Source organism: Myotis davidii, unplaced genomic scaffold, assembly GCF_000327345.1.
Source record: "Myotis davidii unplaced genomic scaffold, ASM32734v1 scaffold167, whole genome shotgun sequence".
NCBI classification, from domain to species: Eukaryota; Metazoa; Chordata; class Mammalia; order Chiroptera; family Vespertilionidae; genus Myotis; species Myotis davidii.
Window position 1 is genome coordinate 3,295,238 of NW_006300048.1, and position 10,575 is coordinate 3,305,812.

The 10,575-nt window shown below is 58.2% G+C and overlaps 1 protein-coding gene across 2 annotated transcripts in view; it reads left to right on the plus strand.

Moving 5' to 3' along the window:
* The first annotated feature begins 1,522 nt into the window (after positions 1-1,522).
* The window catches only part of VEGFA (vascular endothelial growth factor A), a 12,394-nt gene continuing 3,341 nt past the window's right edge, over positions 1,523-10,575 (plus strand). The window contains exons 1-6 of one of the 2 annotated variants that reach the window (XM_015572220.1): positions 1,523-1,960; positions 2,174-2,219; positions 5,313-5,509; positions 6,226-6,302; positions 6,645-6,674; positions 8,496-9,674. In XM_015572220.1, coding sequence (XP_015427706.1) covers positions 2,192-2,219; positions 5,313-5,509; positions 6,226-6,302; positions 6,645-6,674; positions 8,496-8,751 — 588 coding nt within the window. In that variant the 5' untranslated portion in view covers positions 1,523-1,960; positions 2,174-2,191 and the 3' untranslated portion in view covers positions 8,752-9,674. The other variant, XM_015572221.1, reaches the window with a different exon arrangement.

The following is a 10,575-nucleotide window of genomic DNA, read 5'->3' on the forward strand; positions in this document are numbered from 1 at the left end:
GCGGGAGCACCCGGAGAACCACCCTGTCCCTTCCGGCCGCCTCCGGCCCCTCACCCCTTCCTGTGCTGGGAGGGATTGCCTGACGCCCCTTCCCCATTTCCTCCCCAGCGTGGAGAGAACCCCTGCCTGTCCCTTTAGTTTTCACTCCCCTCTGCGGAGAAGACCCACCCAGCCTCTCTCAGCCCCCGAGTCCGGGGAGAGGGGGGTCTCTGTCAGGGGTCAGGGTGCCAGGGCCCCCCGGGGGCTTTGTCCAGGGCTACCACTCGGTGACAGGCAGCCGCCCTCCCTTCCCCCACACTTCCAAGTGGGATGCGCTGTAGCTCTTATGGGGTGGGCCGTGGGAGGGTTTAAAGAGTGCCAGTCCCCCACTTTACACTTTGTTGGGAAAAGGGTTTGAAATTCGCTGTGATGTAGGCTGCCTTGGGAAGAACTCCTGCCAGCCTTGCAAACACACTTTGTCCCAGTGAAATGAGCCATCGGAGCAGGAGCAGGTGGTTTTTTGGAACTTCAAACTTGCCCACCCAACTTGATTCTCCAGGCCACCTAAGGGGCCATTTCCCCACCCCTCCCGGAGACCTCCCCCTTGCAGAGAGGCCGCAGGGAGGAAGCGGGCTGGGGTCCTGCTGCCACCAGAGTTCCCCAGACCCTGGCACAAAGGCCTTGGCTCCAGGCCTCCAAGTAGGGAGGGGAGGGGAGGAGTGGCGGACTGGCCATAGCGTGACCTTCAGAGGCCCCCAGAGAAGGGCACCTGGCCCCTCCCCGCGCAGGGCTGCTCCTCCCTGTGCCCCCAGGCCTTGCAGGGGGTATGAAGTTTCTGTCCCCTTCCTAGTTGGGGCCCAGGAGGAGTGGAGGCCAGAGAGAATGTTGGCAGAGAGAAGGCTGGGGGTGTCCTGGGGATGGGTGAGGGGCTGAGGTGGAGACTCTGGGGAGCCCCTGAGGGAGCTGCAATTGGAGGCTATCCAGCTGGGAGTCTGGAAACTGTTATCTGACCTTGGTCCTGGGGGCAAGGCTAGGGGAACTGGGGTGCCTTGGGGGTGGGTGGGAAGGAGAGAGAGGCAGACAGGCTGAAACTCTCCTCTCAGTGGGTCTGCAGTTCTGTGGGCTAGGGGTGGCTCTGCTGTTCAGGATTGGTTGGGAAAGAGGGGCAGATGGGGTGGGCAGTTGGTGAGAACCCGAGACCCTCTGGAAGGGCTGGGAGAAGCCTTTGCCCAGTGCTGTCAGGTTCACATGGTTGAACTTGTTGACCTTCACAGCTTCTGGGGAGGGGAGGAATGATCTGGTGAGGGTGGGGAGGGATGGGGGGAGGCCTCAGGCCTAGGTAGTGCAGGGGGCCCCCTAGGGGCTGGGCATTGCTAAGGCATAAAAGACTTCCCTGGTTGCATTTGAGGAAGGTGCCCAGGTGAGAGGGACTTGGGGACCCCCTCAGTCTGGGAGGGAGGAGAAACCAGGGAACAAGCTAGGAGTGTGAAGCTGAAGATGTTGGAGATATATTCAGGCCCAGGTGAGACTTGTGCATGGGGAGCAATGAGCTCTCCCCTCTCTCAGGCCTTCCTCCCAGGTTTTACCCTCCAGGCAACCTGTGGGTTTGCTGACTATTCCCAAAGACTTAAGAGCCTGGAATGGGGGAGTGTGGTTGGTGCCCTTCAGGCCTCTGCACCCCGTCCCTTCCCAGCATCAGCTCACCCTGGTATTTGTCATGTCAGCAGGAGAAGGTCACCATGTTGTTTTCCTCGCCCCTAGTCCTTCCTTCCTGCCCCAGTCCACATTTGTCCTATTTGACCTTAATACTTAGCTGTGGCTTTGGACCAGGGAGTGGGGGGGCTTGGGGGGTGGTGAGAAGATTCACTTCCCTTAGCTCAGCAATGGGCCAGTGAGAATGGGGAGAGAGAACTGTGGAGAAGGGACCTGGATATTCTGCTATTTTCCTACTGCATTTTGAGCTTCCCACCTCCAGTGTCTGGTCAGTCTTGATCTTCTTTGGCTTCAAAATTGGAGCAGTCTGGGGGTGGTGGGTGGGCTCTGGCTGTAGGGAGCCCCTGGTGGTGCCCAGTTCTACTCAGAAGCCTTGGAGAAGCCAGAGGCTATGGGCAGGGAGGGCAGGGAGGAGGAAGGAGGGGCAGAGTGATGGTCCCCCTGCCCATGCCCATGTCTCACTCTTTTGTTTTGTCCTCAGTGGTCCCAGGCTGCGCCTATGGCAGAAGGAGAGCAGAAAACCCAAGGTGAGTCCTCCTGGCTCCCGGATGGGACCCCTTAACTCCCCAAGGGTTGGGGAGGGAGGCCCTGTTTCTTCTGTTATGATCTGCAGCGAAGATCAGGAAAGGGTAAGATTAACCCTTCCTTTTGGAGGACTGGCTCTTCCCTATGCAAGCCTCTACTAGGGATAGGACTTGTGGCCTTTTTCGTCAGCTCTTTCCAGTAAAGTTTTCTTTGGAGAGGGAGCTATGAGCCTGGACCAGGAGGACAAACAATGTTCAAGGATCCCAGAAGTCTGTTTAATGAGTAGGTCTGAGGTCAGGGCTGGGGGTCCCCCCGCCCTTCTCCAAGGGAGGATGGATACGCCATGTCACTTCAACCCAGCATGTCTCACCTGTGGGGCCTGTGTGCAGGGGCTGTGGCTGTTGCCATCCAGAGAGCTGGCTGTGCATGAGCTAGGGGTGCGGAGACCCAGCCTCAGGGGACCCCATCCCCCAGTTTGTACTCCTTTGGGGGTGGAGAGAGAAAGCCCGAAGGCCTCCCTCTGCCCTCCAGGTGGAGGAGGTTTGGGTCCTGTGAACTTCCCCGCTGGGCCAGCAGGGGGCTGGCTGTCACTCCAAGGCGCCCGCCCCACCCCCTGCCCAAGCCCAGTTGGCCTGGCCTGCCTTTTGTTCGCTGAGGTTTGGTATAGGGAGCCTCCCTTGTCTCTAGGGATGTCCAGGCTCTCCCCACCCCTGCATGTGGCCTCTGCGCAAGCCTGGGGGCCCAGTGCCCAGTGCTACTTCCCCCAGCTCCCCATCTCTGAGGCGGTCTTCCTCTAGGCGCTTTTACCTGACCTTAATCAAGTAGGCCCAGGGTAGTGGCCAAGGGCGATGTTTGCACTCCCTGCTGGTGGTGATGCCCAGCCGGTTCTGCCTCCTTCCTGGCCTGGGAACCCTTCCCTTGGCCCAGGGCCTGGCTTCCTGGCCACTCCAAGCCTCTACCACTGACAGGCCACCCGCTCCCTGTGTCCCTACCCCCTCAGCCTCCCAGTGGTCTCAGTGGCCGGGGAGAGGCAAGACAAGTGGTCTTTGTTGGGGAACAGGTTGTCTTCGAGAAATAAGGAAAACAACGGAAGCCCGATGTCGGAGTGTCTGTGTGTCCACGCCCTGTGCCAAAGCAGGACAGCTTTCTTTGGAGGCAGTGGCTAGCGTGCTGGTGAAGTGTTCCCCTTCTACCTGCCACCCTGGCGAATCCGGGGAGCTTTTCCAAGGAATTCTCACCCAGAGTCTTTTTACCCTCAGCTCTCAGCCACCATGGCCCCGGCCAGACTTTTCTACTCTCCTGTCCTGGGTGGGACCTGTGGCCCTGAGGCCTGGGCCACCTCTGTCCCCAACCATGACAAAGTGTCAGGTCTTGATTAGTCATCTACTTCAGTATAGACTCTGCTTAGAAAAGGACTTCTTCAGATCCCTAGTCATGTTTTTATACTCTTTTTGAAGACACTTTACCTTAACCCTTTTTGGGGGTCGAGAAGAATTTTGTGGCCGTTGCCTGGATAGAGAAAGTAGAGGTGGTCGGCAAGGCCTGGGACGGGCTTGGGGGTCCCCACTGTTCTTTCTGTTTTCACATCGGTGGCTTCCGCCCCTACTGACTTTCCCTCAACTCTCCAAATTCTCCTCAACCCACTTAGGACGTGCACAGCCCCTCTGGCTCCTCTGCCTTCGTTCCCCTGGAGAGAGGAGGGGGAGGAGGGCTCGCTGAGGTTCCAGACCTTGTGTTACCTGGGCTGGGAAAAGGGAGCTTGTTTTGGGGCTGGAAAGGGTAGACAAAAACTCCACGTTTTCAGCCTTTGTTTCCATGTCTTTAGCGATCAGCCCGAGCCGCTTGCACAGATGTGCAGAGCGAGGGACTGGCCCGCGGTCACACCAAGTCACGGCCGGAGCCCTGCCTCCTTGCTGGCTGGGTGCTGCTCTTCCTTCTTGTGCAGGGGAAGCTCATTCCAGGGACAGAATTGCTGTGTGGAGGTGGGGGTGTGTGATAGGGAGTGGCAGGCTGGGCCACAATTTGGAGTAGTCATTCCAGAGTCCTGAGTTTATTTATTCTCAAGGCCCGCCCCTGTGGCCCAGAATTACCCCTTCATGCACCGATGCACCTCAGGCCCCACCTCCAGCCTGGGACGCCGTCTTTGCCATGCTCTCCCTCCGGATCAACTTCTAGAAGTGCTCTGTGGCTGCAGTGGCAACACCGTTTTTTCCATGATGCAAGCAGTTTGCCCTCTTGGGTGGGGTTATCGGTGGCTGGCAGGGCCTGCCCAGTGTGCCCGCCCACTGCCACCTGCTGATTCCAGGCAGCCCCAGTCCTGTGCTATGCCCACTGCCTCCTCAGCCTACCTCTGGGGAGGTGGGGGATATGGCAGGTGGCAAGGTGCCCCCTGAAGCTTCCCCTCTGTTTTCTCATGGCAGAGGAAGGCTGAAGGCTCTGATGCCCAGGCTGATTTTAACTCTACCACTTACGAGCAGTGTGGCCTTGGGGCAAGTTACTCAGCCTCCGAGCCTCTGGTTCCACATTTGTAAAATGGAGGTCCTAGAACCTCATAGTAGAGAATTGTTTGAGATGTCAACTGTAGAGTACTGTACACAGGGCCCGGCATAAGTAAATGCTCATTAAATGGTATTGGTAGGTTGGTAGGGTATGGCAGTGGCTCTGGAGAGGTTGTACGTCAATGGGGAGTAGGATGGCCAAGCTGGCTGTTCCTTTTTCTAGGGGATGCTTAGAGCACCCCCAACAGGTATACTCCTACTCAGACTGTCCTCTGGCATCAGGGTTGATCCAGGAATTGGCTTGGCTGTCATGCTGAGGCAGGGGGGTGAGAAGTGGCGGGCCGTCTCCCGCAGAACCCGACAGCATCCTGCGATCTTTGGCATAAAAGCAGGTCTTCAGCAGTGTTGATAGAAAGCTTAGGGAAGGACTTCAACCACAGCCGGAGGGACTTAAGTTAGATGTATGAGAGGACGTGCCCGATAGTGGGCACCTCTCACAGAAACCAGGAGGGGTGGCCTTGTGGAGCGGGGTGGAGATAGGGGTTGGCCGTCTTTTGTGTGACCTGCTGGGCTCATGTGTCACCCCCTCCCGTGCAGTGGTGAAGTTCATGGATGTCTACCAGCGCAGCTACTGCCGTCCAATCGAGACCCTGGTGGACATCTTCCAGGAGTACCCTGATGAGATCGAGTACATCTTCAAGCCGTCCTGTGTGCCCCTGATGCGGTGCGGGGGCTGCTGCAACGACGAGGGCCTGGAGTGCGTGCCCACCGAGGAGTACAACGTCACCATGCAGGTGCGTCCCTGTGAGGAGGAGGGGCGGGGGGGCACTTGAAAGGAGGAGCCAGACCTGCCTTGTCCAGCGCCTGCCCCTGAGTCAGGCGGGGAGGTGTGGCAGGTCTCGCCTCTTTGGGGAAAAAGAAGCCTGTCCTTCCCAGTCCAGGTTCCCAGCAAGCCCCCACCGCCTCCTCCTTCTCCCTGACCTTTGCCCCTGGGTTCAGGAGGAGGGTGATACCTGTGACAGGAGCCTGTCTCGCCCTCCCTCCCTCTCGGGGGCTCTGTGTGGGAAGCTGGATGAGTGTGGTTTGTGGAGCGTTTCTAAGCCAGAGGTTTGATGCTGTCTGGTGATGGGGTCCATTTCAGCCTGGACAGGGTGGGAGGGAGGGAGCTCTGAGACCCCAAGGTGGGGGCTCTCAGGGTGAGGCCTAAAGGGAGGAAAGGAGGGGAGGGATGGGGAGTGGTGAGAACTTAGGATCTGAATTCCCAGCCTGGCCAACCCGTGCAGCTGTGTCTGCCTCAAGAGGAGCAGGGGCTCCTTGAGGTCAGCGGGGTTGGGGGAGTTGGGGTGGGCCTGAGGCTCTTTCTGATAGAGCCCCCGGTCCCCCTAACTCCACCACCCACCACTGCTCTGTAGAACCCCTGGGTGCTGAGTGGCAGGAGCCACAGGGGTGTCCCATCTGGGTATGGCTGGCTGGGTCACTAACCTCTGTGATGTGCTTCCTTCTCCTCTAGATTATGCGGATCAGAATTCACAAAGTCCAGCACATAGGAGAGATGAGCTTCCTACAGCACAGCAAATGTGAATGCAGGTGAGGGCGCAGTCAGCAAACGGCCGCCTGCTCTGTGCCAGGGTTGAGCCCGTTCCGCTTGTTGGCCCGTTTCCACCTCCCAGCTGTGTAACCTTGGGCATTTCAACTTTACTTCAGTGCCTCAGTTTCCACATCTATAAAGTGGGTACAATAATAGTATGTACCTCATACCATTGTTATAAGGATTAAGTGAGTCACATCTAAAGAGATGAAAACTGTATTGCTATATTGTAAACACTATGTTAAGTTTTCATTAGTAGTAGTATTGTTATTATATCATCACTGTCATCACCATCTGAACCCCTCTCTGTTTTGTTCTTTTCTCTTTCTCTACCGCTGCAGACCAAAGAAAGAGAGAGCAAGGCAAGAAAAGTAAGTGGCCATGACTTCAGTTCTCCTTCTCCTTGCCTGTTTTCTCGGTTTGGGGCTCTTGGCTTCCTCTGTCAGGGGCCTGATGACTTCCCTGGGTCAAGACTTGGTCTCATGAGGACATGTGGTGGCCGCAATGGGGTAGAGCAAACTCCAGGATTATGGCTGTAGACGCAGGGACGAAATCCAGCCTGGAGCCTGGAGCTTCCTTTGGGAGAACCGATGAGTCCCAGGTCTCTAGGTCATCCCAGGCTGGGACTGGTGGTCGTGGTGTGTCGAGGCGGAGTGTGGACACTGGCTCCTGGCATGCTGTGGCTTCCCAGCACCCATCGCAGGGAGAGGGAGCCGGTGACAGAGAGGCCAGCTTCTGTGCGGCGGCTGCGATGGTGGTGCAGTTGGCTTTGGGGCCAGCTGGCGTGTTTTGGGGCGTATGCCCTCCTGCAGGAGTGAAGCGGGCCAGAGACACCCAGCCCTCTTGGTCAGGGAGAAAGAATTGATTGAATGTCCGTCATTTCCTGAGGCTTCCAATTGCTCAGTGTGGAGGGTCAAGTCAGGATGGAGCAGGGCAAGGTCTGGGGGCAGTGAGCCCTCAGGACTCGGTGAACAGCTGACCTGGGGGACGAGTCTGCAGGAAAAGAGACTGAGAGAGATCACTTATGCCCTTCCCTCCCCTCCCTCACCACCCTATCTGCTCATTTTCTGAGGACATTGAAGGCCCTTAGGCCTCAACCCTTTGTCTCTTTCTGAAGTCCCCAACTTCCAGAATTGCTGTGGACGAGAGAGAGAGAGAGAGAGAGAGAGAGAGAGAGAGAGAGAGAGAGAGAGAAGAGACTGAGAGAGAAGGAGGAAGAGGGAGAATGCATGTGCACACACTCGAAGACCTTCCTCCTCCTAGCATTTCTCCCAACCAGAGGAAACAGACCTGCCCCCTTCCTCAGTGCCTTCCTCCCTCTTGCTTCCCCTGTGGCGGACATTCTGAGGGGCATTCTCTTGGGTCTGGCATGTGAGAAGAGTGCTGTTTCCCTCGACTGGACAGGCTTCAGCCTGCCTCCCTTGCCCTTTCCCCAAAGGCCTGCTTTGCCCACAGGATGAGTGGGGGGGAGGGGGGGGGGCTCGCCTGGGCTCGGCAGGGAGTCTGGTGAGATGGTGCAGCAGGCTTTGACAGGCTGGGGAGATGCACCCTGCCAAGTGCGCCCAGGCCCCTCCTCCCCACGCCTCCCTAACTCCCACCCCATCCTCCTGCCAGCCTGCCTGGGGCTCTGAGGACACCCAGCCCCACCTCTCAGCAGCCCAGGTTATGACTCGGACCGGCAGATGCCTTGTGTGTGCCGTCCTTGGTTTCGTGCCAGCCCCCGGTGGAGCTGCTCCCCCACATTCTCAGAGGCAAGGCCTCTGGAGGGATCCTTTTGCTATTGCACTTGGAATGAAGATAGAAGGTGCCTGAAGCACAGCGCCCCCCTGCCCCCCCAATTAAATCAGGTTTCTGACCTTTCTCCCCAAAGCCTGGCCTACCTTTTATAGCCCCCTGCCCACCAGGGCCAGACTTACACAGGGTCAGGGGCCTGCTTGGGGTGCTTTGCCCCTCTCGGGGGCCAGGAGCCCCCATGAGCATGGCGGCCTTTGGGGCTTATGCCCTCCACCCAAGGCCGTGTCCGGGGCAAAGGAGCCATCCAGGCTGCTGCACCAACCTGCACATGCGTGCAAGCTCTTCCTTGGAGGCTGCCTGCCCCCTCCCCTGAGCATGTCCTGTCCCCTGCCCTCCTCACGGCTTCTCTTCCTCTCCCTTCCCCCCCTCCTCTCTGGCTCTGTTTTTTTATTTTCCAGAAAATCAGTTCGAGGAAAGGGAAAGGGGCAAAAAAGAAAGCGCAAGAAATCCCGGTATAAATCCTGGAACTTGTACGTGGTGCCGCTACTGTCTCATTCCCTGGAGCCTCCCCAGGGCCCCCAATCTAACTCCCGCTTGCAGGACCCCTTAACCCTTCCCTTGTCCCTCTGTCCCTCCCTTCTGCCTCCTATCCTCCCCTCTGTCCCAGTGTCTCACTCTCTCATTCTCACTCCACTAATTGGCACCAATGGGTAGATTTCGTGGTGTTGTTGCTGGTCCAAGGTTGGGGGTGGGTGGGCAGAGTGGGCTTGGAGGAATCAGGGAGGGGGCTCTGGCCTGTGCTTGGCTGGGCACTGCCTTTCTCTCACCCACTGGGCACTGGTGGCCGGCCCATGTTGGCATGGGTGCCGGGCACTGGTGCCTGCTCACCCAACTGGTTTCCACTGCTCTGGGCTTCTGTGCTTGTCTGGAAGCTGAGGGTGGTGAGGAGGGTGGTGTGAAGAATGGGTTTGAATGACCTGAAGCAGCTGGTTGTTGGCTGAAGAAGGAGGTGGGGTGAGGTCAGGCACCATCTGCCCCCCCCCCCCCATGGACTTGGAGCCCCTCGAGGAGGTCCCTCGATTCCAGCCTGACCACGGCACCCACAGAGGCCTCTCAGTAGGGCGGCTGCTTGCTCTGTGTTGGAGGCTGTGGTGGGCCATGCTCTGGGGCAGCTGCCAGTGTCCCCCTCTGCGGACACTGCCTCTGGGCTCAGCCGGGTGTCACACCCCCTTTCAGCCCACTTCTGGTGGAGGGACCTGGGCACGTGCCCTCGCACAGGGAGAAGGTGGCTCCCGATGGCCGCCCCAGCAGGTGGAGAGCCAGGGGCTCTTTTGGGGGCAGCAGCAGTGGGGACCCTGTGGCCTAAGGCTTGCACTTGTCCCGTGGACAGCATTGCCCTCTCCTTGCACTCTCTGCCCGTCTGTGTTTGCCTCTCTCTGTGGGCAGGCTTCCTACCAGCGCTGCCTCTTTCCGCGTGCTCTCTGTCTTCCACTGTGGCACTTGGATCCTTCCAGGGCGTGGAAGGGTGTGGGGGCCCACGAGCTGGGTGGGGGCCCTGCTGCACACATTAGGGGGTGTTGCATGGTTTTTTTTTCTCTCTCTCTGCTGACGCTCTAGCTTAGATGTCTTTCCTTTTGCCTTTTTGCAGTCCCTGTGGGCCTTGCTCAGAGCGGAGAAAGCATTTGTTTGTACAAGATCCGCAGACGTGTAAATGTTCCTGCAAAAACACAGACTCACGTTGCAAGGCGAGGCAGCTTGAGTTAAACGAACGTACTTGCAGGTTGGTTCCCAGAGGGCGAGCGAGTCAGAGAGGGGCTTGACACAGAGTTGGAGAGAGAGAGAGAGAGGAAGAGAGAGAGAGAAAGTGCGAGAGAGCGAGCGGTACCTGAGAGGGGCCAGCTGCTTGCTTGGCTTCTCGCTGCCTGCCTGGCGACTACTACCTTCTTGGCTCGCGAGGCCCCTGTGGTGGGTGGCGGGGGCTGGTCTGGCCTGGCAGGGCCCCTCTGAGGCTGCCCGGGTTGCCTGAGTTGGGTCGACTGGTGTGGCTTACTGTGGTGGTGTGGACGCAAGCTGAGTGTTGTGTCCTGTGGTCCTGCTTGTGGTGGCTGTTGGTCCTGACACTGTGGTTACTACCATCGCTATTAACACGGAGGGCCCTTCCCGGTGTGGGGCCGCCGCCGTCTATAACATGCAGGCCCTCTGCAGTCTGCACCACTGGGCCCTTCACCCCTCACTGTCTCTCCACAGGGGCAGGACTTGAGTCTCTCCTCATACCAGGTTCCGGAAGGCATGGGCTCTGGCTGTTGGTTTAGGGAGGGTCGGAGATTTAACATCTGGGGACAAGAGAGTTCTTTAATACTCTAGTAGTCGTGGCAACAACCCCTAACAGCCCACATATTACAAATACCCCCAGGATGGGTGGAGGGAGGGCTGATGCCCACTTTCCTAACATTAGACTGTGAACTAACCCCTCACACCTGGGCCTGGTTTTTATTCACCTGTGTACCTGTGTGACCCGCGCGCCCCCCCCCCCCCCCC